Source organism: Leuresthes tenuis, unplaced genomic scaffold (assembly GCF_036924035.1).
Source record: "Leuresthes tenuis unplaced genomic scaffold, fLeuTen1.0.hap1 SCAF_16, whole genome shotgun sequence".
NCBI classification, from domain to species: domain Eukaryota; kingdom Metazoa; phylum Chordata; class Actinopteri; order Atheriniformes; family Atherinopsidae; genus Leuresthes; species Leuresthes tenuis.
This window is the reverse complement of record NW_027325370.1, coordinates 4,580,516-4,607,838: the sequence shown is the minus strand read 5'-3', so window position 1 is coordinate 4,607,838 and position 27,323 is coordinate 4,580,516. Positions and strand designations below refer to the sequence as shown.

The 27,323-nt window shown below is 44.0% G+C and overlaps 1 protein-coding gene across 1 annotated transcript; it reads left to right on the top strand.

Moving 5' to 3' along the window:
* The first annotated feature begins 164 nt into the window (after positions 1 to 164).
* b4galt5 (UDP-Gal:betaGlcNAc beta 1,4- galactosyltransferase, polypeptide 5) lies at positions 165 to 25,112 on the top strand. The gene is made up of 9 exons (XM_072367756.1): positions 165 to 765; positions 16,880 to 16,999; positions 17,230 to 17,343; positions 17,697 to 17,824; positions 18,862 to 18,978; positions 19,147 to 19,334; positions 19,419 to 19,541; positions 20,010 to 20,111; positions 20,629 to 25,112. The coding sequence occupies exons 1-9, from the start codon at positions 657 to 659 to the stop codon at positions 20,774 to 20,776; spliced, it is 1,149 nt and encodes a 382-aa protein (XP_072223857.1). The 5' UTR covers positions 165 to 656; the 3' UTR covers positions 20,777 to 25,112.
* Positions 25,113 to 27,323: the final 2,211 nt, after the last annotated feature.

The window sequence follows — 27,323 nt, the reverse complement described above, 5'->3', positions numbered from 1 at the left end:
TTATGAGGACGTAGTAACGACTCGGATTGCTTAATTCCAGCACTCGGTATCCAGGTTACATGGTTCCACACCGAGGACGTGCGTGTTTACCGGGAAGGAGCGACCGTTAACGCCCACTCGCGGTATTGCTTGGCTTTTTTTTTTTCTTGCGGAGGGACTGCTCCATTCATAGGGCTGGGCAGGCAGGCAGGCGGGCAGGCAAAGCGCAGGCAAAGCGCAGGAGTGGCAGGAACAACATCACCGACGTAGCGTGGAACCTCAAGGATGGTTTCTCACTGAGAGCACTAGGCCACTTTAAACCGCGCTTTCTTTCTCTGCCCTTTCTACATCGGACATACCCCACCCCCTCCACCCCCAACCCCACAACTCTAAACGAAATCATCTAATCAGGAATGGAATTCGTGTGTCTCGGGTGATTAGTGGCGGTCCCAGCCCTTTTTCGACCTGCCGCGGAAATAGACTGACTTCCTCGCTGCCTGTCTCGCCGCTGCCGCAGACCTTCCACTCCACTCCACTCCACTCCACTCGGCTAATTTAACCCACATCGTCCACGGACTACTGGATCTCGCAACTGGATTTATCGGGACTGGTCTGTCGCTGCTGTCGATAAGCAAACGTGCCTGCTTGTGTGCGTGTGTGTGTGTTTTGCAGCTTGTATGATGCCGACACATTTGCGGTTCCGGAGAAGGTCATTCCTTGGGCTTTTATTCCTTTTTTCACTGTCCACCTCGGCATTGTACTTCATCTACTCCGCCCCCGGAATCGGTAAGTTGGTTCAGATGGAGGAGGGGGGGATTTCGCCGTAAATTAGCAGACCTTTGGTTGAACTGAGGCTGTTTGTATGCGCCGTTAGGTCATGTGTGGCTGGACGGCCATGCGCTTCTGCTTAGTCTTGGTATCACCCTGTAGGTGATGCGACTCAGCTGGATGCTGATCCTATAATATCCGTGTACCTGGCCGTGATAATAATAGTACGACTGATGAGCATGGCTGTTATAATCTCGCTGATGTTACTAGGCCTTTCGGCTGTGGTGAGAATGCTTCCAGTTATGTCTGGAGCCACAGACAAGATGTCATTTGGCCTTAGATTTAGCTTTCATCTGTTTCATCTACACCTCTAAGAGAATCACAGTTAACGTGTATTTCTTAAGGCCAGGCCTGGCTGGCTGGTTTTGGCAGACTTTACGTCACATTATACACCTTAGATTCATGGGGCCAAATTATACATCCAGCCGGGCCAGATCATTTCCGAGCAAGTCATTCCTGACATCACAAGCTGCCTGACAGTCACATGCTTGTGTAATATCACATGTACTGAATTACTTTATTGATGAATAATCTCCTGCCTTTTCTATAGTTCTGCCTCTCTTTATCGCTCTTGTTATGTGTGTCTAAATGTGTCACTGGTCTTGATATTTTTTATGTTGTTGGTAGCTTTCCACCCATCCTATAGCCTTGATACATATTGGCCAGTCATGCTTGCTGGTGACTGGCCAATATTTTTGGTCATTCCTTTTGAACAAAGCTCGTCTTGAAACGCAGCTCTTGCAAAAGAATAGACATTGCACTTGTCTCTGTCCTTGACTCTGTGCCAATCAGAACTTCCTTTTCAGTTTCAGGAATACAGATGAACGTGCAAACTGGTAGCAGATTACGTGCCTGGCCGTGCTTTATTTTGAGGAAATGCCAGGTGCAGGAAAATGGACGTGATCTTATTTATTGTTTAATCCTCCATTGCTGGGATGCCCTGTTGTGCTTGTTGAGGGTGGTGCTATTGTTCAGTAGCCTTTGATCATTTTTAAAGCATGCCAAAAGGTAATAAGTCATCTGTCTGAGCCCAAATACTTTCAAGCGATGAGAAGGACAGATATGAGAGCCTGTTTTCAGCTTTTCCGTCTGGGTAGTGACCATGTGAGTGATATACTGCTCATATCATGCAGGCGGAGGCTTTCAAAAACATATCAAGGAGAAAAATCTGACCCTTACTCATCAAAATGGATATCGATCTGTTCACGCTTTTTACCAGCTGAGGACAACTTGGTCAATGATCGAATCAATTCTCATATTCAGAACGCATCACTGACAGTAAGTCGCAATGATTCCTCTAAATGAAAAACAAGTAAATTACTGAGGAAGTGGGATAAAAATAATTCTTGATCCGGTAGCTTGCTGTTTTTCCAGCACTGACGGCATCTGACTGACTGAGAGCTGCACTTGGCCAGGCACATCCTCCAGGGTGTTGACTATTGTAGGGTTTTTAATGGACATGTGGCTGACTGTGGGTTAGTTGAGAAACGGAGCAAGACCAGCAGCTCTAGTCCATTAATTATAGATGATAACCGGGAACAAGGCAGCTTTTTTGCTGCTGTAACTAAATGCTGCAGTTTAGGCCTTTTACTGCAGGCCAGAACTGGGAAATCATGCGAGGGTTTGGGGACGATGCTGGGTCTAATCGTCATTTGGTGGAGTGATTTACTCACTGGTGGTAATATTGATTCATGAGCATTATTTGAGGTTTCAGAACATGAGCGGTTAGAGATCCTCATCATGTGCAGGTCTTAGTGACACTCTCTTTACAACTTCTCATTATAAGATATTTAAAAGTGGTTCATGGAACAGAGAAGTTAGAAAGAAATCGGACATGCTGTTGTTGATGTGCATGCTTATTGGATGCAGTTAATTCCTGTTAAACTACACTTTATATCAGATTAAATGTTTAAATGTGTAAAAAAAAAAAAAAGGGATCAAATAGCAGAAAGGGTAACTGTAAAGAACCAGCTGACTGATTTGGAGTAAATGAGGGGGGGCAAGAAGACAATGAAAATAGATGAGTCAAGCTGCTGGGTTGCACATCGGGGGAACCCATCCAGAACACCTGAACAGGGCTTCCTGTGATACCCAGGTGGCTTAAGTGCAGAATGGCCCAGTTTCACAGCTTAGTCCACCTCTCGCTTCTGCATCACCATCTGCCTCCGTCTCTCGGTTTCTCTGTCTCCACGTATTCATACGCACCAACACCACAGCCTCCTCGGTGGATGTCGCCCTGGAGCCTGGGTGCCGACTGATGCAGGCTGGGGATGCAGGGCACAGCTGGGCTTCATTGCAGCAGTTTATTTAATTAAAGCATGAGAGGATCCCACTGGATTGAGCGCTAGGGAAGACGCTTCCTCTATTTATAGGTTTCCATGCACACACACCGCCACATCTGGGGAGTAGGGGAAGACGAGGGAGCAGGTGCTTTCTTTGTCAGCAGAAACTGGGTTCAAACCCCTTCATAAATGGCGTTGTGTGGGTTCATGTCCGTCTGTGATACTGTGTATGTCTTGGCTTGTAAGGGATGTATTCATAGACGTGGCTTGATGACATTACAACATGTTGACATTATTTGTATAGTTTCAGCACATGCAAGCCAAGCAACGAATGCAAACAGTTGGTGAGCACTGGAGACGTCAGCAAGGGCTTTAAAGCAGATTTAGAGTCATGCGTAGTTTGCCTGAGCGCTTTGTTTGTGTGTAAACTGTGTTTTTGTTTTTATTTCTAATGGTTTTGCAGGCATTGAATTGACTTTTATGGACGCCTAAAAGCTCCACACTATTTCAGTGGCACCTTCTGATTTCATGGCTGCCGACCCTCCCTAAAGGACGGCGACGGTGACGACCGCCAGTGAGTAAATGTCTTGGAAGCAAGAAAAGCAACGATTTAGAAAGTAGTAAGCCACTCCCAAATGACTGCTTTTAGCAGAATTATCTTTCAACACACACACCGTTTGTTGCAGGGAGTTTAGTTTTGAACCTGTTCTCCTTTCTTTGGCGGTTACTGCGTTTCTGTTTAAGTCATTATGACGTCGTTGGTCGTGTATTTGATATGTATTGATATGTTTTACGGAATATGACCTCTAAAAAAGTTGGAGGGTTGTTGTTCAGCTACAGAGATTTGGGGGTTTTGTGTGTTATTTTCCTGCAGCCTGCAGTCTGTCATGAGTTATGCTAATTTGAATAGTTTTCCATTTAAACTTGAGTTTAATACAAGAGTTTAATAATTAGATGTCCAATGTTCTCTCATGCTTCCCACTCCCGTCTCAAGGGATTAATTTGTGGAGACTAGCAGTAGGAGCATGTTTTTGATTTGTGCTCAGCCTCATGCTCTAACATCACTTGAGTTGCAGAGATCTGCTGTCTTGCTGATCGGTTTCTTTCTTGGGTGTATTTTTTCCATTCACTCAATCTTTGCTGTGCAGAAGTGCACAAAGATCATGCATCAGGTCATATTGTGTGTGTGCAACCATTTCCTGCAAAGCCAACATTTCCACCTAACACCGAGTGTCTGCCTGACCTCAGGAGGATTTGAATTCTGATTTGAGTAAAGAAAAATACTTTTTAAAGTATTTTAAAGCCACTCAAAGAAGAGAGAAGCTTGTAAAGATCAGACGGATCGTGTTTGGTTTTATACGCGCTTTTGGGGGGGGGGCTCCACACAAGGCTCAGGAGGGGTGAATCTTTAACTTTGTTGAGAAGGAAATCGTGATGATTTGTTCCTAATGCTCCAGGGGTGAGTTAAAGCTGCATTGTTTGATTAACGGCTGTCAGCTGATCTCACCTCTTTGAGAACACTACTTCCAACACTACTATGTGTAGTTAACCTGCCTGTCTTAAGTCTTGTAAAGTTGGTGTTCTGTACAAGTTTCCTGGAATCAAAGTTTATGGCGTTGTTAGTGGTAATCATAGAGCACATCAGAAGCTGGTATACAACTCAGATCCACATGTTTGTGGTCCAGCTGTGTGAGTTTTTATGCATTCACGTGACTGTGGAAAACATGGGCTTGTGTCTGTGGTAATACTCCTGCTTGTTAATGCTTGGCAGGCACGCTGCTTCTTTGCTGATGTCTCACTTGTGTTAGGGCCGGAGCCGACACTCTTAAAGCCTTCCATCTCCTACTCTGAAGCACTACCGTCACCCCTGAGTCCACCCTGCTGCTTAATTGATCCGTCTATGGAGCTCAATCAAGGTTCCACAGGCTAATTTCTGGAGGCTAACAATAGCTTGGGAGAAACATTACCTTTGTGCCACACTGGCTCTGACAGCAATCATTCAGATAGATTTCCTTTTCTCCGGCTAGTTAATTACTGAACATCAGTAAAAAAATAAATAAATAAATAAAAGGAAATAAATGCGTAGAAATTGTGTAAAATCTAAAGTAAAGTGGAATAATGTGAACCTGGATGCCTAACAGTTCAGCCACTCTGGCTTGAGTGCTTAAGATCTGCCGTTTGACATTTTCATTGCAGTTGCCATGGTTCCCACAGGACCTGTTCCCACTGGCTTCTTTTTATTGTCAGTGCAGCCACAGAAACATGCCATCCGTGTTCCCGTGATGATCTTTGTGACGACAGATCCCCAAGGTTACAGTCACCTCGGACACTGGCGTGTCTCTTTGTCTGAGACGTCTGTATACTTAAGATGCGACACCCCTCCCATAAAAATCATTACATCTAGTATAAATAAGTTGAAGTGATGCTGGATATTGTCTGCTTTCTGCCACTGACAGGTCAGAACAGCCTCATCATTTGAATAAACATGCCAAAATAGTTCTGTCTGCTTCCGTCCACACCATTGCTGCTCGTGTAAATCTGCCTGCTGTAAGGTTACAACCCCGTATTGTAATGCATGCACACGGGCCAAGGTCACGTGACTCTGAACACTCTTTACAAAGGAATTTGTTTGAAAATCAATGGAGTGAGAGTTCATTGCACTTTTAGTCAGTCAGAGGCATGAGTAATCCTCTTAATGCCAGCCATTGACCTTATGGTACTCTACCCGGTGTACCTGTCAGTCCCCAACAGACACACACAAAGTTATTCATGCACACATGCGCTCCAAATACGGTTTACTGGAACAGCTAAAAAGCACCCTGAAAAGGGCACTGGCACAACACCGGCTTGACACTCTGTAAAGCCTAAAGCATTAGTTTCTGTGCTACTGCCGCGTTCAAGAGACACAGGTTCTTATTTTCCTGGTTTATAGAGGGCATTCACGACTCTGCCGTAACCGACAGCGGAATAAAGAGCTCGCTTTGACCTTCGTGATTAATAATGACATGGACTGCATCAATGAGAATTTATTTTGACTCATTACTTGTATCCAAACATTGAAACCTAATACGTTTCCGGCATGGACACATTTCTGGGGCTGACCAGTTAATCCACTCCCCCTTCAGCGGGTGTTCCTTAATAGATTAGCTATTACATAGAATATGTAATCCACAGAAGAAAACGTAGTTCCTCTTCGTCCGATTTGACGAGCTTTTTGAACACACCACAGTGTAAGCATGACTGCAAACCCCCTTTCTCGTGTTTTGGCCTGGCATCAGTATTACATCATCCCTGCCTCCCGCGATGCGAGCTGACTGCCTCCGTTTTGATCATCAAAAAGTTTTCGTTCACCTGAATTAAAACAGATGGATGAGGTGAACAGAACTGGAAGAGTTTCTCCTATTTTCACCCTCCTCCTGTCGTGAGATGACTCTTCGTGGCACCATCTTTTTATCCTGAGGCGCTCCACTGTTGTGCTCCAGATGAACGGGACGTGTTTGGTGGCCCAGGCAAACGCCACGTGAACGCACTCTGGTTTGAATCCAATTGAAAAAGGAGCCCGATGAGTTGGAGGATGCGAGATAAAGTCATCTAAAACCAAGATGAACATAGATTCATTGTGATATGCATATTTTTAAACGATTGGAAACCCGTAGGATCCTATAGAAATATATCTGTTGGCTTGCAGGCTGAAGTTGAGGTTCTTTTTGTGTGCATGTGCTTCACTGACGTGTTTCCATTCATCACGTGTTGACTCATAAAGCCGCCGCCACATGTCGATGGTTTTTATCACAGGTTCCTTTTTTCTCAGAACACTGAGCTGAAGTGCAGTGGTTATTAATTTCTTCTTTCAGCATGTGCCGACCTTTCCTATAACAGATTGTCGTTATGCATCAAGTAGCATTGGTTTCATGCAGATTTCTGATGACTTCCTCAATTTCCATTTTGAATCCTCTGCTTTGACCCCAGCTTCCCCCACACTTCAAGGTGCATTTGTTGAGCAGATAGTGTCTGAATCAGAGGTCATCCCCACACACGTAGCAATCACACGTTTATGTCTTGAACAGCTTTCTTTGTAAGATGACCCCCATGCTGCCTCTGTAGTCTGGATATTTGACCGCAGACAGATGGTGGAGCTGAGCGTGGACGAGCTGAGGGGGTGGATGTCTATCAGTGCTTACAGGGAGAGATGTGAGTCATTTCAGAGGCGGACTTAGGATCTTGTGTGGAGGCACTAATCAATTATGTAACCTAATCATCCCGAGGAGATTCCCAGTCTTTGTTGACCCGGTGCGATTCTCTCTTTGTCATTCTGGCTGTTACCATGGTTACATTGGTCATGTGTTTGTGGGCAGTCTGCAGCCGTAGCTTGTGATGAGCTGGTGTACAGTAGATGATGATGTGTGGAGATGTGCTGATGCTAGGGGATCATTACTGTGAGAGCTTTGGTTTTAAACTTAGGCCTCAATAAGTGTTTACTGAGCACTGTCTAATCCTCACCTCTGCACAGCCAAAGGGAAACCGGTAGTTTTCCATGCAGACACTTTACACGTCTAACATCGTATTCTCAAATGACGTGACCTCCTTGTGTCCATGATTTTTTTCATTTCTTTTCTTTCAGTATGTGCTTTTAATTCCCCTTATTGAAATCGACACAGTTAATGGTTTTGTGGTAACTGCTCCTTTTGCCCGGCACTGAGCAGAGAAACCCTCTCTGGAAATGAGAAGAGGAAATACTTCATTTGAGGCTAATGTAAGACTTTAGTGGGCTGTCTTGGGGCAAAGCGATGTGGCAGCTTGCAGGGATATTGACTTTTAAGTGTGAAATTCTTTCTCCTTGAACATTGTTCTCTTCCTTATCCGTATGGAGTTGCACATTGTGAGCAGAAATGCTTTTATTAATGGCATCTCATGAGACCAGAAAGAGAGGGACTTCATGCCTAAAGGTAGTGGGTATTTCCACCTGGTGGTAGAAGACGGAAACACTCGAGCAAGCACACCATACGGTGACTACTACCTAAAATATGAGCTTCAACCTGCTAACGTAACATAAGCTGACTCACGTCGCACTGTCCAACTGGATTTACTTTTCCTCTCTGGGTCTTCCAGCCTCTCCACCAGAATAATATCATCCAAGAGGTCTATATCATCACCTTAAGTTGCCCATGGCAACAAATTCCAAACAATCTGCTCAGGAAAAGCCTTGATTAGAGGGTTCTCTAATGAAACCCCAGGAGGGCGAGCGTCGCTGTGGCAACAGCTAATTTAAAACCACTGTGCCGTAAGATAACAATGCAAATTCAATGAGTGCCAATTACCTGCTGTTTTATTTTATGCTTTGAGTTAGCGTCCGAGTCAGGAGAGATCTTCAGGTAGAGTTGATGTAAAAGGGCTGGGAAATCTAAATGCTCTGATACTTATTCGTGTTTCTGCTTGGGAAGTTCTTCATTCTCAATCTAGTGTTTCTCAGGTGGATTGCACTCCAACTCAAATATGCATTAAAACTTCCAACCATCCTCTAATCCTAAAAGCATGTTTTTTCCATGAGGAATCAGCTGAATGGATGTCATTACGTGTAACAATGTTGGCAGAAATTAATTAGCGAGGGGACTGACGTGAAATCCATCAATCAAGTCATTTCCACGCTGAGTTGTTTGCAAAACCCTCAGTGTGTTAAAGCCAAAGCATATGAATGTATCATGCATTTCTCTTGGGATATTGCTCTCTGTGATAAGTAATAAGGCCCGGCAGCTTCGTCCTAGCACACGGGTAGATGTGGGAATGCATAGAGAAGGACACGTGTGGCTTGTCTGCGTCTTGCTCCCTTGAATGTAACTAATGTGGTGTACGAGCTTCCTGCTCTGGCCCATTTGTTCAGTCAACAGGAGTAACCTCCAGCTGCGAAGAGACCTCATCTTTCTGCTGTGGGGAGTGGGGAAGTAGAGCAAGGATGAGGAAACTGGATGATATGCATGCGTATGTGTAGGAGGAAATGGGATGTGGGTCATCATGGCAGCAGTGTTGCGTGTGTGTACCTGACTGTGTATGTCCTCTGAGCCGCCACAGTAACACAAGAGTGTTCTGTACAGCCGCCGAATGTAAAAACAGGTGGAAATGAGCAGAAGGGAGTGGCAGGAAAACTGCAAGAAAGAGGCGGTACTCGCAGCCCCTGGCTTCCCAACATCGCAACAGTCTCGCTTACGCAAAGACTTTTAGCTAAGCTAAGACTGGCCTAATTGTCCTAATGTGCCCTTTGCAGTTTGGAGGTTGACTCGTCTCATCATAAAGCAGAAACTTAACGCCCTGTTTTGTCATCAGATATGAGATAAGGAAGAAGAACGTAGGCTGAGTTGGCAGATAAAGTTACAGAAAAAAGGACTGTAGAGGTGTGGTGGAACAAGTTGAGAAAAGTCTGAAACTAATTTTGAATTGATTTGATGACCTTTATTGTGTTTGGCAAGAGCTGTTCAGATGTGGTAAAACCTGCCGTTTCACCTTCTCCAGGCACTGCACCAGGAAGCAGGGGACAGGGGTGGTTTTATCTTCAGCTACTCTGCTTTTACACACGACTACAGATCAGAACTGCGGTCTAATTGGAATCACTTCATTCAGATCAATGCAACATTTGTCCATTTTGAACATAGGTGTTGCTCCTTGACAGCAGTCCAGAAACGCATGAACACACCTGCCTGTTGAAAGTGAACATGGAAGTGAAACTCCAGCTGTCAGAGTTCCTGCTGAGGCTGGGGTGGCTTCTCCAGAAAGAAAGTGAAAGCCACCTTCTGCAGTCTCCCAAAGTCTTTATAAGGGGGAACTGTTCTGTGACCGGGTTAAATTTCAGTTCAGTTGTCATAGTCCTTTTAGCTTCCATTTTGGGCTCCAGCCGCTGCGCTTCCTCTCCCTTGCTGAATTTTGGTGCTGTGCATAGGGCGTACAGTCTGTTTCCAGGTCGGTATTTGCTGAAAACAAACATGTTGGGAGCAATGACTCAGAATGAAAACAGTAAAGATCTCGGCCCACTAGATAAACAATGGACTGACGTTTCCTGCATGGTTCAGGCCACCACATTGTTTTCACATTGTCATTTGACAAAAAAAAATCTGATTGAAGCTGCTTTGATAAGGTTAAACACAAAGGGGGAAAAATGTAGCTGCCTCAGCAGTTCGGCAGATGCAGCTATAAATGGAGGCTCTTCGTACGGGGACGATGACGCCTTTCTAGCTCCTTTAATTTGGCATTTTTTAAAAAAAAAAAGGCCTCCGTCTCGATCATCCTTGTTCTTTTCACTTGGAGTCGCTGCGTTGTTGCACTTCAAACTAACAGCCGCCCTTTCATCCATGCACTTGTAGGTTTTTTTAGACCAAAGCTGGGCCCTTTGTAAACACTCCCATGGATGTGTTGACATTTGGAGAAATAACCTCCGTATTCCAGCCTGCATCATCTTCTCTAATCGGCAGCAGAGCAGAGAAAAGGATGAGAGATTGTGCATTTCTTGGGCAAAATGCCTCCCCCTGTCTCTGCCTCTCTTGTGCATATGTACGCACAATCTGTCCGTGTCCATCTCGTCCTCTTTCACTTCCCACCCCTCAGATCTGTTTTCCAGTATTTGCTTGCAGCACAGAGAGTCGGGGTTTCTGGCGCCACTGTGCCGTTTATGTAATTCTCCTTTCTGTGTCTGTTTCTCTGCCATGCAGTGGCTCAGCAGACATCAGCGACTCGGGACAGCGTTGCACAGCACAGGCTGACATGGGCACACACACACAGAGCTCTCCACAGAGCAGATGGAGGGGCAGTGGGACTAGTGCAAGACCAATAATGAACTCCTACCATACCTCGTATTGTTCCTGCTGGCATATGCTAATCTGCACGAGTGCTGTATACTGTTTTTGAAAATTTTCCGTGGCACATAGTTTGTCGCTGCTCGACACACACGGCGGATTGTATCATACATCTCAGCTGTATGTTATCAGCTCCACCTCGTTACTCCTGTCTTGTGTAAACTTTGTTACCAGCATTCCTCTAATGATTGGACTGAGTTGTTAAAGAGTAACATTGCGTCTCTATGCTGAGACAGAGTCGTCTCTGTGTGGAAATTGAGTGGGTTAGTGTTATTGATTAACCGGGCATTTCAGCTCTGAGGTGAAGAAAGACCAAAAACTGCCATGTTCGACAGTACCAGTACGCTGCAGGGTGTTGTGAAAGCTCCTGCTGTCCTAAAACAGAAGCTGGCCTTCCCGTGGCCAAGAATAATTAGACCGAGTCAACAGTGACCCTGTAAAGGAATTAGCTACAGCTAACTGTAGCACATTACCAGAACGAGGTGAATGTTGAACTGGGTTTTCCCACCAGCGCTGCTCACAGATTCACTTCCACTTGTTCTATCTGAGATTTAGTGCTGTCATGATACAAATGAGTGCATGTCTTCACGCTGTTCTCTTTTTCCTATCTACATTTTTATTCGTACACAGTCTGAACTAGAATATCTTGGTTCAGTCATCATTTAGGCCTCCAATACAGGAAATGCTCTGTGTCATACCTCCCACTCGACTGCGTCATCTGCTGTTGGAAGCTCATCACTTTGATTTCATTTTAATTTCGGTTTGACTGCTCGATCAAACAGAATGGGGTGGCTGGGGTTGATTTTTTTTCCCCCAGTTCCATGAAAACACTGCAGGAACAGTCCCAGAGGCATTCATTCCATTCGTTTTTCTTCACACGATCCTTGACGAGATGGAATGGGTGTGGGTGTTTGGAATGCCGTTATTTTGCAAGGGTTACGCATCGCACCTGCAGTATGGGTTTTTCATGCATACGCCCGCATCGGCGCAGTAACATCGTGTGCAGGTTCATGCTGTCCTTGTCATAACTGACATTGTTGCCAAATGTAAACCTGAATTGTGCAACCGCTGAGCTGTCTTGACTTTCACCTTTGCTCATGGGTGAAATGAGGAAAAAGCAGTTGGTAAAACATGTTTGAGTAATGTGGCTGAGGGCGTGTAGGTGTCTGTGTAAATGTGGGGATTTTTTTTTTAGGCCATTGAATGTAGCGTGGTGTTGAGCCACTTGTTGGAATTTCCATGAAAGGTCTTGTGTCACAGGCGTGAAACGGCTAGAATCAAGGTCTCACATCACTGACAAACTCCTGTTTTTGAAAAGAATTAGAAGATGGAGCAGATCCGGAGCGCCACAGAAACCCTGCCGGTGTTTTGGTGAAAGTAGATTTCTGTCATTTACCAACTGGCATTTAACGCCACGCAGGAGCGGAGAGAAATCAAAGGAGGGCAACATCAGGGAGATGTATAACAATGATTAAATGAGTGTAATCCACTGCCCAAAGGGAAGTGAGAAACGCTTAAGAGGGAATGGGAGTGCAAGTGATTTTGAAGCTCTTAGGAAGTGGGCAGCCTGCCAGGAAGTGTGATGAGTGGCGATAAATGAAGAGAACTCGCCCTTTGAAAAAAGACATCTGCTCTGAGAGTATTGTCCTTCCTGCTATTTCTTTCTTTCTTTTCAACATCAAATCGGCCTGTGAGGGTTCCGCCCAATGCACCGGAAATAGTTTTCATGTCACAATAGATCACAGCCAAAGTGTGATCTGCAGGGATGTGTTGCAGTGCAGCTGTGGATCTGGAGGAAGTCTCGTGATCCACTCATGACTACATTTCATGCGGCCATAACTTGCACTAAACCAACATTGTCCTCAATATCAGCTGCAGCTGCTTGTGCTCCTGTATGTATATTTCAGGAAATGACTTTTTATTTTGCTCATCACCATTTATGGGTTAGGGTCGATATTTTCAAGTGTAGGCAGACCATAATGCGCTGTTTCACATTAGGCCAGGACTGTTTGCTCATGAACTCCAGCAGTACAAAGAGCCAACCCATCTGACACGGCATTGTGCAAAGGAGTTTAAGACGTAAACACGTGTTTACAACTTTTCACACACCCTGATTCCAGATGTATGAAACCACCTGCAAAAATAGGAACCACAAAAACAGCTCGGAGCCATTGGGGTGGGGAAAGAGGAACTCTGCCTGCAGCAGGGTTTGAGTGATTCCCTCCGTATGAATGAAACCAACATAGCTGGACCCGAAGTTTCCCAGCAGAACATGCACATCGCTGCTTGCTTACATAACCTGAAGTTACCCCTCTGCTGCATGCATGTAGCACAGATGACGCCTAATCAGCAAGTCAAACATTTCTAAATGCCAAGGCTGGTACTTCCTGGCTTCAGAGGAAACTGCAAACAATGAAAATACTTGGATGAAAGAAGTTCCTCGTGGTCGTGCACGGTGTTTTGCACGGTATGGTTTAGCTGGTATCCTTTGAAGAGCTGTGGAAATGACTTGCCAGTGAAATTCTGTGTCGACATAGAGTCTGTAGAAAAATGAAATGAGCCCCCGAGATGTCTGCATGGGCACGTATATGTGGTCATGTATGAAAGTGCAAGAGTAGATTTTAACGGCTGGCGGTGAGAAACAGGATGCAAGATAAGTGATCCTTTTGTCTCTGACACAGTGACTGACCTCCGTCGGCAGGTTCCTGCACCAACACTATAATAAGAAATTACAGTAAAACGTGTTTGGTTTTGTTTTACAGTAGATCATATTCGGATGTGCCCAAATGCAGGATCAGCCTGGGATCCAAGATTTTTGTTTTCAAAGTTTGGAAAGGGTTTAGAAGGCTTGTTGAACTTCCCTGCTGGGTAACGTGCAGCTTCGCTTTTCCTTTGTGCTGCGCTGACTGAGAGGCTGCGAGTATTGATCTGCTCGAGCCTCTGCGTTTCTCTGCATCACTTGCAGAGGCTCAAAAGAGATAATAACACGCTTGACCCCTCAGCTGAGAGGCAATAATCATTCAAAAACAAATAATTAAAAAAAGAATCTCAGCTTGTTTTAACCTTGTTGTGCAATGACATCCTGAGTAGATCGATGCACTTAAATTACTGCAGTTGTTCTAGTTAATTGTGAGTGATTCACTGTTAATGCTTAGAGTAATATCCTGTTTGCTCTCCGATAAGTTACTGAAAAGCACCCGCTAAGTCACACGCAGGCAATTTAACGTGTTACATTGCTGATAGTGTAATCAATTCAGCTGCCAGTAATACTAACACAGGACACAGCCGGCATTAACTGAGACACGATGAGTGCGCACCCGCAGAGTAACTGAGTAACTTTACGGGTGGGTGGCTCTGATAGGCTGTGGCATTAAACTGACCCTCTCTGAGAGTGACAGCTTTAAACCCTGAAAGCTATGAGAATAAGTGTGTTGTCTGCGTGTACAGAAACCTTTCTGGAAGGAGGAGGAAAACGCCTTTCAGCTCTTATCAGGGAGCGAGCAGAACGGGGCCGATCACCTCCCACTGCTGAGCTATCAATGTGGAGTTAATTGCGTTGCAGAGGAAAAGTGGGAGGTTTTTTTTGCTTGTTTGTTTGCCTTGTCTTTTTTATTAACCTCTACGCTGCACAGCATCAGGCCTGGAGTCCTGAGCCTGCGATCCATCTTTCAGATTATTTCCTTAAACGATAGGAACAAACCGATCTGACAGAAAGTGACCCAAAGCACATTAAACAGAGACGGCAGAGAAGAGGAGGAAGAAGGAGATGGAGAGAAGGGCAGATAAGTGGAAAGAGGGAGAACTGTGGAAAGGGAGAGATTCAAGGAGAGGTGGGCTGGGCTTGGCATGTGGACAACATGTTCTGTGAAAGCTTGTAAGAGACAAGGTCATTGAAGGTTTCCTGCCATGCTTGATGGGTTACAGTGGGTGTTTGGGTGGTGGGGGGGGCTGCCAAATCTATCAGTCCATCTAGAGCACTCTAATGTGTTGGCCATAGCACGTTAAAGTGCTCTGTATGCATGTGCTTTTGTTTGTGCATGCTTCCTGCTTACTTGTATGTCCTGTGCTAATGGCTTCACGTTCCAGTCCATTATGTTAGTTTCCTCCAAAGTCAGGTCTCTCTTGTCGCATTGCATTTGTCACAGTTTGTTGCCTGAAATACCACGGCATTAGCCATTACTCCGGCGTCTTCAGAGCATGTTTAATGTGAGAGGGATTCATGCCCACTGCCGTGTGTACAGGAGATCAAATGTGGGCATGCCACTTTAGATTGTAATTCCTGTTGGTCTTTCTGGAAATGGAAATCAAATCTCTGATGCCATCTTCCAGGAAAGAATAGCCTTGGATTTAGATGAGCTTTGACAGTGCACTGCACCTGAATACAGAGCATCCACTGTGTATGTAGGTTGGACCTGCCCTGGTAGGGAAATATACACATCTCCATATGCTTGGCAGGAAGTATAACAAGACTTGTCAGAATAAGTCTGAGCCTGCACTGGGTCACACGCCAGAAGCCTCTTAGCATTTTTCCATCATATGGTGTCTCAGAAGGGCGTCAGTGAGATTTGGTGTGCGTGCGTGTGTGTGTGTGCATTAGCGCATGCATGTGTTCAATGCATGTTGCAGTTATCAAGATCTGCTCTGTGGTTCCTCTTTTTTTTAATACCACAAACCTTTGCTGCTTCGCCTCAGCTGCACCGTGCTATTTGTGTGCTGCAGGGGTGAAATGAGAACATTGATTTCAGTTACAGCCGAGCCACTAGTCTCTAGTCCTGCAAGCCTGGCAGTTTGTATAAAATAAGATTAATGTGATGGAAACTGTAATACAATTACTAATGACAAATCGCATCCCTCGGATTTCTAGCTCAGCTGTATTACACTCACACACACACACACACACACACACACCGTGCACTCAGATGCACATCTACTGTACGCAAGGCTGCTCATCATATTGGGATTGCTTTAAGAGAAATGCTGATTGAATTAATGTTGGATCCAGATGCACAAAGACAGGGATCCGTGCTACTTCTCAGTGATCCTGGAAGGTGTTCCAGGGCTTTGCTCTTTGTCAGCATCAGAAACTTGAGTGTGTGACTCGAGCAGAGTAAACGAGAGCATGCTTGTTCTTCTTTCTTTTTTTCTTTTATTTTACACATTCTAGTGAAAGCGTGCAAGCAGTCATTTGGAGCAAAGGTGGTTGTGGTTTCCCAGTGTTTTCAACCTACCATATTTCCATTGTTCTGCAGCGTTGCACATCCTTGGTTAGTGAAACTTTCTTGTGGTATTGTATAGGTCAAACCAGACTGAGCAGCACCTCACCAAGTGTCTCTTAAAAACAATCGTAATGGAAAAATGTCCTGTGGTACAAGCACACAGTCGCTGCTGTGTAAAACGTGGCGGATTGTTATTGTGGCTCTTTAAGTTTAAAGAAAATCTTTTGCTGCTTCCTCCTTGTGACACAGCCCCTCTGTGCTTCCTTTTGGACACTCATCCTGCTTTCATTGTTTCCCATCAAAAATAAATAAATCCATTATCTGCACAGCAGCGGCCAATCACTGGAAGTGGCTGAGCACCATAAACAAAACTGTCATTATCATGCAAAGAAGGCTATAGCAAATTTATCATCTACCCCCCCATCAGAGATTAACATGCAGTTTTCTGCTTTTAGACTGAAGGATCCTTGATGCAAGGCTGGGAAATCCTGTCCATTGAGTCACCAGTTTGAGCCCGATCGGGTTCAGATGTGTCACATTAATCTGTTGTTCCATATGGGCGTAGTTGTAATGAAAAGAGGAAGCATTTTGTTTGACACATGTGCACTAACAATGTTTTTTTTTTGTTTGTTTTTTTTTTTCAAACAAGGCCATGCTGTATTTCTTTTTTTCTTTAATCAGTGACACAAGTCTCTGCGTAGTGGCTCATCTTTTCCTCTCTTTTCTCTGCCCACAGTGAATGAGTATGTGTTCATGGTCCAAGCCAGAGGCATCCAGATCAAAGAGAATGTGAAGAACATAGGGGCTCAGGTTCTGGAGCAAGTGGTGAGAGGGGCTTACAGCATGAATGGAACAGGTAAGAAAAGCCGAAGACCTGCCGTCAGTCAAAGCTCGAACTGGACTCATTTAAAGCAAAGAATCCCAGAAGCACTGTTTGGGCCTCATGCATATGTTTACGTAGAATATGTTCAAGTCACCATTGGAAGGTTGCAGAGATGCAAAACAACAGGGCATGTGGCTGCATTCTGCTGGCAGAAAACGAGGCTGTTGCTGCTGCTGTGCTCATACTCACACATGTCGTTCCAGATTATTCCTATGACTTTAACTTCAGTAACAGCGACGCTCCTCCCACCACATACCTCCCTGAGGGCTTCACATACCTCCCCTCGCAGGTTTGCCCTGAGAGGCTGCCTTCCATGAGTAAGTACACCTATGAGTAAGGTTGCTGTTTTCGTGCTTTGCATAGAACCGGAGACATGGTTATAAACGCTGCTAAATTGTGCACCAACAGAGAAGCTTTTTCATATTTGTTCTCGTAACGAGTACTTAAATGGATCAGAGCACATGCTTTACTTCAGTTTTTAAAGTGCAGCCCAGCAATTTAATGTCTCGGGTTGCTCAGCTGTTCCAGGCTTTGACGTTTTCTCCGTCACATTACTTTGATCTTTTTCCATCATTTCTCTCTTTCCCTTTCTTCCACATTTTTGTGGCCTTTACTGCCTCCTTCCATCTTTTTTCCCCCTTCTCCCACTTTCCTTCTCTTCCACACTCAGAGGGCAGGTTGGAGGTGAACATGAGTGAAGTGTCTCTGGAGGAGGTGGAAAGATCCTTTCTGGAGCAAGAACCCAGCATTGCCTCAGGTGGCCACTGGAAGCCCAATGACTGTCTGCCTCGCTGGAAGGTGAGTGTGGATGTTGTCGAGTTGTAGAGTGGATGTGACACTTGTCAACAGAGCTGACAAGTGCCGACAAGCATACGCTCAGAAGAGCCTCGACGACACGCCTGCTCCATGTAGGGTTCAACAGATTACTGAACAGACCTCTGGCAGGCTTTTAAATTGTGTTTCTAAGTAGTAACTCCACCCATGTAAGCCGAACCCATGTTCGTCCTTCCTGTAAAGCAGTGAGAATCGATGCTGTGGTGCTTTGAAGCTCCTCGAGCGGCTCGTTTAAACTTAACTTCATATATGATCATGGTTATTCTGCCGGTTACAGTTTCCATATTATCTGCTCAGGTTTAAGCTGTTGTTGGCAGGAATTCGTTGGGTTTGTGGTGCTCCACTTGCTTCCAGTTTACTGCAGAAGATCCACCTGGACGTAGAACAGTCCCGCTGCGGGGGTTATAGCGTCCACTGTTAGCTCATTTTGGATGCTGCCATCCATTGTGCTCTTCGGCTGTCTCACATTAAACTCGGAGGCTTTTCTGTCTTGCCCTGCCCATTTTTTATTTTTCCTCTGAGATTAAGTTGTTATGGGAACACCCTTTTGTGATGCAACAAATCTTTTGTAAGACATTTTTTTTACTGAGGATGGCTCATCCCTGTATTGTCACAGTAGAAATGTGACATGGAGAGAATAATCTGTTATTTTTTTGGTCTCATATTCATTTATCACGGTGCATGTTCACCGCCTCTCTTGGTGGCCCACTGGTTCTTTTCCCTCCTGTAGGATGAGCACTGTCACAGTTACAGCTCTGCTGGGGAAAATAAACACACTGCTGCTGTGATTGATGGATGTCAGATCTCTTTGTAGAAGTTTAAGTGATATTTTTACCCACACTTTCCCATTTACCTGCTTCTTTGAACATATTAGCGTCCTTGTTGGTTCAACTGCTCTGTAACTTTTTAGTGTCCCTGTAGATCCACACTTTAATGTCTGTGCAGTCACATCTGCGTTTTGTTTAATGTCTTTTGTATTCGCCTTCCTTTCTGGTCCCTAGGTGGCAATCCTCGTTCCGTTCAGGAACCGACACGAACACTTACCCATCCTCCTGAGACACCTGGTGCCGGTGCTGCAGAAGCAGAGACTCCAGTTTGCCTTTTACGTCATAGAGCAGGTATACACCATGTGAACAGCTATTCACGAGCGCTAACGGTCCCCTGTGTGTTTTCAAACACCGTAGGCAATGGGCTGAAATGGTTTGAAGATGAGAAGCGCAACCTGCAAAAATAGGACCATCAAAGTATCTTGTTCTTTCACTGATTGATTTCTTTTTGCTCTTTAGGGGGGGACAGAGCCATTTAACCGAGCCATGTTGTTTAACGTGGGCTACAAGGAAGCTATGAAAGACCTGAACTGGGACTGTCTGATCTTCCACGATGTGGACCACCTCATGGAGAACGACAGGAACTACTACGGCTGTACAGACATGCCACGACATTTTGCGGTCAAACTGGACAAGTACTCGTACATGTGAGTCCTGATTCTGCCTCCAGAGAAATACTCAGTGAAGATTTATTTATTCTTGGTCTTAATACGTGTGGTTGTTCCTCCAAGGCTTCCGTATAATGAGTTCTTTGGTGGTGTCAGTGGCCTGATGGTGAAGCAGTACAAAAAGATTAATGGATTTCCGAATGCTTTCTGGGGCTGGGGAGGAGAGGACGATGACCTCTGGAACAGGTGAGGGGAGCACAAACACAAACGCACTGGCAGACACAGACACCGCTCTGTCTGACGGGCCGCAGCACGAGGCTAACTGCATTGTTGACTTTAGGCATACTCACGAGATGAGTTAGGCCAGTTGACACATAGCAGGCTTTTGTATTCGCTTTTTGCTCCATTTGCCTTTGCCGCACAGCATTTACCTCCACCTACTCAGCTTGCAGGCAGCTGCACACATACAGGCCTTTCAGTGTGCTCTCCTGAATATCTGATTGGCATTTGCATTTGTTTCCGACTGTAACACAGCATCTCTTTTCTATGTATTTACTGTGTTTGTATAGCATGTGTTGATACCGTTTTATTGACAGTTTGTAATACAATAGCTCAGTTTTCTATGGAAGTATCACAGTCGGGGTGCTCAAAGGAAAGCCTCCTCAGTCTTATTGTGTACACTAGGGATTAAAACAAATTAATATGTTTGTGCAGGGTGCGGTTTGCCAATTACACGGTAAGTAGACCGCACGGAGACGAGGGACGCTACATGTCCATTCCACATCACCATCGCGGGGAAGTGCAGTTCCTGGGAAGGTGAGTGTCCATGTATGCATGAGACAAAAAAAGCCTCTGGTCAAAACAAGAAGCTGATAATTGCAGCGAGGCTTAGGCTCATGTGATGTAAGCCGGTCACATGAAACGCCAGAGTGGTGACTTTCAGCTCTTTTAAAGACTTTGCATGTGATGTGCTCGTATGCTTCAGGGCTGAATTCTTAAGTGACTTATTACAGCCAAAGGATTTGATGTTTCTTTGATTTGTACCTGATAGCAAGACAAAACGTTACTGGTTACTTCAAACTGACTTAGAAAACCAAATGTGCAGTTTGTCTTATATGTACTTACCACGATTTATTGTAGCAGCAATAATCTTCTGCAGAACCATCCCCATGGAAATGGATGTGCAAGTGAGCCCCTACTGTCTAAAGCACAGACAATAACTCTTTCGTTATCACGATCAGAACTTGCTTCACCACATTGTTCACCTGTGCTCAAGTTCCTTGAATTGTCCGTGTTCCCTCCCCTTTGATTAATTGCTTTTTTCTACTTGCAGGTATAGTCTACTTCGTCACTCAAAGGAGAGACAGAAAGTGGATGGTCTTAACAACCTAAACTACTCCCCCCTAATCTCCAGAAGGCCTCTCTACACCAACATCACAGTCGGCTTGAGCAGAAAGCTCGCACCCGTAGCCGACTACTGACGTAGGCAGAGCTGGACTGCAAAACACCTGGGAATCAAAGTCCTCTGGGACGTCAGCCATATCTCACCAGTTGCAGCACTGCTTAGGACTTTTTAGTTGACAGTTTTTTTTTTTCCTCGTTCTTTTTTTGTTTGTTTGTTTGTATGCAAAAAAGAAATGGAGACGCAATTGGTGTGTTTGATAAATCGTAAAAGAAAATAGGGATTAATGCTGCACTTACTTGTGCCACAGCTCATCACTCTTCTCACCTCGGCTTATCTACACTTCGGTCTCCACATGCCTTTTGCACCATTTTGGCCTTCAGCACCCATTCATTGAGTCGTTTTCATTTCCCGTCCCACACCAGCGCCTCCCAGCGCTGTTGTGCTTTAATATTGAAATAGGCTATGACACACATGCGCATTCAAGTGCACGCTCACGCCGCAAATGCACGAACACAGGAGTATGACTTACGTGTGCTTACATGGCCCAGAGGCTTTGGTTTTGTTTTTATTCTTTACTTGTCTCTTGCACTTCTTTTTCCTTAAATGCAGTAAACATGTGAAGACATTTGCATGCACGCACACACACACACACACCAACTTCAACTGAGTGGACTCTTGCAGCCGGTTCTGCATTAGGTATGCCAAATCTACAAGTGGAGATATATTGTATGTTAAATAGTTTATTCTAAGTTCAGAGAATATTAATTCCTTAATCATCTCTTTATCTGTATTTTGTCCTTTGAACATACCATTCAAAGACTGTGATGTTTGTGTTTGCATAGTTGCATTGAATGTTTTGGCTGCCTGCAAGTGGCTGTATGTTGGAGTGAAATGCTCATCCTGTTAGCAATAAGCTGCGATATCAGACAGCAGAAATTAGCCCTGACTTCCTTATTGTACAGATGCAATAGCATGGGTGCTAGCATACCCCTATTGGACCACACAGAAGGAGTGACTGCGTATGCAAACTTCACATTCAGCTCGACTTTGCCTAAGCAAACTTGCCACCCGTTTCTGAACTCGTGTGTCTGCGTGCGTGTCTGCGTGCGAGTGAGGGTGAGCTATGCAAAACGGCCTGCATGCATCTCATCGTCAGTGCAAGGTCATGTGGGTGACCTGCAGGAGACGTTGTCTCAGACACTCTTGACAGACCTCACTTTGTGTGCAGCGCGCAAATCCAGGCCGGGGAGAGAAAAAATAGTTCCAGGTGTATTTTTAGATCCCACGTCCTTAATGTTTACTCACCTTCATTTTTACAGACGACATCTGGAGGTAGAGAATACTTGATTGCCGTCACTGTCACTGGTGTTTACAGAAGCTTTTGCTTTATTTTTCAGATTGTCTAGTGTTTGTAAAGCTGTTAGCCAGCCCTTCTCCACACAGTGTGCTGTGAAGATGCAATTTCAGCTTCCAAGCTTTGGCTGCCTTTGTTCTGTTCCTTGGTTTTCTTGCCGCTTCCCTGCTTTCACAAACAGAAGCCGCTCTGAATGCTTACGTATGACGTCAGGCGATAACCACTGACTAGCTTTGTGAAGTTGTCGCGAGACATCGGCTTGAAAGCTTCTTTGTGCAAGTGAAACTTTGATGTGTTGATTTATGTCGATTTTCTTTTATTTTCATTTCCAAGTGGCATGCAGCCTGACACTGCTTCGACGCACAGACCAACAGGCCTCTGGTCATACACAGCAGCTCCTCTCTAATTTGTGTTTGACAGTGTTGATTTTGAGTCAAATATCCCGATACTGTAAAATGTAGATCCTTTTTGAACAATCATACAGACAAACTCTCCTCACTGTCTGTCCTCTAGGTCATGCAGCTACTTCATTTCACACAAATCGCCTTGTATGCATTTCTTAAGATGTATCTTTCGGGAGTCATGGGTCATAGTTGACTAACTGTTGTGTTCCCACAAAGAAATGAGAAGTAAAGAGGCTGGACCTCTCTCTATTTATTTGACTAATTTCCTTAATTTTTTCAGTTGTTATTTTTCTTGCAGTTGATGTGATGACTTAGAAATTGACATATGGGCAAACTGTGTTAGATGCACTGAAACATTGATGTGTGTAATTGTGTGGGGTTGTGCGGTTCAGGTCTGTGTAAACGGGGCGGTTCCAGTTCATTCAGATGCAGATTTCACGCTCGTCAGAGTGACATGAAGAGCTGGCTGTAATGAACTGGAACGGCACCTGTACTGTAGCCTGGTGTTATTAATCTTCTGAGCAGACACGTTGGAGGAGGCCATTTTGTGTGACAACCACAGGAAGAGCAAGACACTGAGTTTAAAGAAAAGAGAAAAAAATTGCTAGTGGCCACTGTCTTTCGCTGATCACCTCCATTATACTAACTGATAATCAGTGGTGCTGACCTTCCTAAGCTCCCTTCGAGGGACACACTCCACATGCTTACTGGAGCTGATTTTTAACATCACAGAGGCCGAGATCGACGGGCAAAACATCCTTCAAACTTGTATGGCTCCTTTGCATTGTAATGTAATCTTTTTATTCATCAAACTGAGTTTATATCAGTGTTAAAACATCCATAGACCTGTAAAACTGCTGCCTTTTCATCCTGCCAGCTAAAGCTAACCCATGTGTATGTAGATAAACAGCTCCAGCTCATTGCCTAAGCAGAAGCATGTGTTTACCTCCTAGCTAGTCACTTGGGAGGTGCCCAGTGGAAGTAATGGACAGTAGCAGCGTTTATTGAGTTTTCTTTTCCATGTGTGTTTGAGTGAAATGGCTAAACCTCTCATAGGTGTAACCATCCTCCATCAAAATTTTGAAATTTTTTGTATTTTGTTTACCAGCACTGATAAGAACACCATTTAGTTGTGAACAACCGGCAGGTTCTCCTTCTGGTTTCTGACGCTTACACGACACACTGTATATTATCTTTGAAAAAGAAAAAGAAAAAAAAAGAAAATGTCATTGCTTTAAATTAAAAGCTAGATGGACACGTAGAAAAAGCCATTTGCTTTTAGTATGAATGTTCGGGTGCAGATTCGGACTGTGAGCGACCCCTTGATAAGAGTTCCTCTGAATGATCTAAATACTTTCAGAGGCAACGTTCAATGGTCAATATTCGTCAATATCCAATGAGCAGCGTCTTCGGCTCGCACCACATTTAAAAGGATGCTCTTTTTGTGACTACTAGACAGCTTTGGCCACTAGATGACAAATAGTTTGATTTTAGTTTGTGATCAGAGCATGCTGGCGAGTCTTGCTCCTGTTTCTATACATGTGTATATATATATATGTGTGTGTATATATATATATACATATATATATGTGTGTAATTTCAATTCAGACCGTGAATGCTGCTCACTAAAGAGGCTTCTTTGTATCAAAATTTCACCTGTCCTGATCTGTTCTGTGCCAGTTTAAATGAAGGGACCATTCGTTGGGCATCTGACAAAACTGGCAGCCTTAAAGCTTCTTAATTTATTGCAGTGTTTTTTGTTTTGTTTTGTTTTTATTTTATTTTTTTTATAAGCAAAAATATTTAAATTGAAAAAAAAGTGCATATCAAGATAATGATCATTGTAAATATTGTTGTTGTGAGTAGTGTTTTAGAAGTTCCATAAGGTCTGAAATCACTACAGATGCTAGCATAAAGAACAAGGCTTTGGAAAGAGGGGCTCTGGGTTTATCTGGTGCCATTTAAAGAGCTCGCCGAGCTTACCGTGACATCAATGTTTTTACATCATCGCTTCCAAGCACAAACCTTTCTTTTTTCTTTTTTTTTTACCAAAAACATTCTTTGAACCCATTGAATTTTAGATTCCTCTTGTAATCTCAGAGGTGTTGTGCATTTCGCAGACCCCCCCCCCACACCCCGAGTGCTGTAGCAGTAGGAGAGTCAAATCCTTGCAGATGAAGTTAAATGTCCTTGATTGTGCATGAGATGTCTCTTTGAGCGTGGCAGCAATCGGGGTAGGGTGGAGGTCACAAGAAACTACTGCAAGATAGCAACTTTTCAGCCAAAAAGAGGGTAAAAAAAAAAAAATCTTGCACTTATAATGCAAGGAAACGCAGGCACCCAAACCAGCGACACAATCCACTCCAAAAACCCACACAGATTATTTTTTGTATGAAAGCTAAAGATAAAAAAAGAAGATACAGTTATCTAAATTTGAAATGTTTCCTCTCTGATTGTGATTTAAAGGAGATTCTCTCCTTGAATTGAAGCCATTCAAAGCCACTTGTCAAAACTTGATGTCAGCCTTATGTGGATCTGTTAGTGTATTGGCATATTATCTTTTGATTATTGGAATTTGTATGATGGAGATTTTCTTTTATACCATCATTGTTATTGTCAGAGTACACCAATAAAAAGAAACTTGTAAAGATTGATGTCTTTTTGCACATGGGTGTCTTCTGTCTGCTCGTTTCTGGAACTTCTGCATCTTCAGTGTGGCCAGTTAATCCTCATCAAATGGGAATAAAGATAATTGGCTATGTTGCACGCTGTCGCTCTGCACAGAGTGTGAACATGCACAAGCAGGGCTGCTTCCTGTTGAGAGACATTTATCTCACACTAGCTTATCTGGAACAAAATGCAGGGCGTGAACTGACCACGTGTTAAAGCTAACAGTGATGGTTCAGCCACCGTAGTTGGAGCATTATAATGTAATACTGTTTTGTAACTACATTCATCTGGAGCCTTATCTAATAGTAGCTGGTGATAATGGGGTAAAATGCTAACCTTAATATAGTAAAAGACTGTTGGAGTCTTCTAAAAGCATCTGTTAAGATCATTGACTGATTTAGATCAGAAGACTAAATGCTTGCACACAGAGGTCTACAGTCATGACACTGATGTAAACAGCATCACTTCCTATCTCAAACACTGCCTGTTTTATTCACTGTATTTTCCCCACACTTGTCACTGGCTTTTTCTCTTGACATTTTGGCCAGTCCAAATCCAGATTCTGAGACAAAGATGATGGTTGTTTGGATGCCGTGGCCTCTTACCCACACACACAAAGTAAGATGCTTTTATGAGAGTTCACTTAAGATTCATTGAATCAGAGCATCTCCAGCCCTGTAGCATTTAGCACATTAGATGCGCATCTCCGCTGGCTAACAGAAGTGACAGCTGATGATTTAATTATGCTCTTGGACAAGGAAATGCTAAGTGGCAGAGCTGGGACATTCACACAGGATTTTAAGTGTATTACACAGAGTTTCTGCACCATTTCTCACATGGGTTTACTCAACTAAATATAGTGAGGATGATGACTAATTTCTGTCATGTAAAATATTTGAAAATGTGCAAAAACACCTTAATTTGTCTTCACCAAAAATGCACCTGTCCACCCCCTGCTGTGCAACAATGATTGCAGTGTATGAGGGATAAAGTGGTTTGGCAGAGAGACAGCAGACCGGCTGATGCAGCCACATCTTAACGCAGCCTGGGAAACGTGAGACTTTGGGATGCTAACACCAGTGTGACTTAGCTGTCAGATGCACACAGAGGGCAGCTCTTAAGATCTCAAGAGTTTCCTTGGCAAGTGTGTGTGACACCCGCCAGCACACACACACCCATTGTGAATCATCCACACGCATCTCTTGAGTGTTCGGCCACTCAAAGGCTTTAATGTCATCTGTGGTGCCTTTGCCTTTGTGCATTGTGTCTGTTTCAGTGCACTTCTCCCTACAGGGTATCTTAAACGGAAATCTGCATCAGAGAGTAGCTGAATAACTGAATATCTTGCTTTCATTGGTGCAGAATAGTGTTGTACCCTTTCTCACTTTCCCTTTGCTACTGCCTTTATGTATGTGTCCGTGCATCCTCTAAACATAGCCTCAGTAAGGAAGAACAATCACAGAGACATGTCTTAAGCTTTCCACGATTTTGAGCTATCAGTATTCCTTCTGTTTGTGAACCTTGTAGAACTACGAAAGAAAACCAACTTGAGCATAATAATAAAAGTAAATCTTATACGTGGCCTTTTACTTTTTGAGGAAACTTCTATTCTGTGATGTTGATGAATTTTCTCACATTAAATGCTTTTTGTTGAGGAGTTCCCACAATCTATATGGACTATGGTCATGGCCCAAATGCAAAAAGACAGGCCCTAACCATGCCTGTATCACCACCATGTTTCACCGATATAATAAGGCTCCTGTCTTTAAATATAATGCTTAATTTATTCATATTCCAACAGCCCTCTGACTTTTCCAATTGGCAGGCAGCATATTCAATTAAATTCAATTAATTTTCTCTTTCTTGTCCCTTGAAGGGAAATTAGTGTTGCAGCAGGAGCACACAAAAGACAAGGTACACAATGAAAATATTGGCAATATGAATAAAACCAATTAAAAGTCAATAATAAAAGTCATGATAAAAACAACACAATATAAGAAGCACCATACTCATACAAAACCACTAGCAAATGTTCAGTCCAGAGCTCCTACCAAAAATGGGAACTACTACCAAGAATTAAGAAAAGTGCAGATGTATACATGTGCAAATCAGCAACAGCAGTGCAAAGGAACATGAGCAATCCAGGGGCTGCTCGCCATGAAGTAAATAAACTGCAGTGAGAATGAATGAAACCT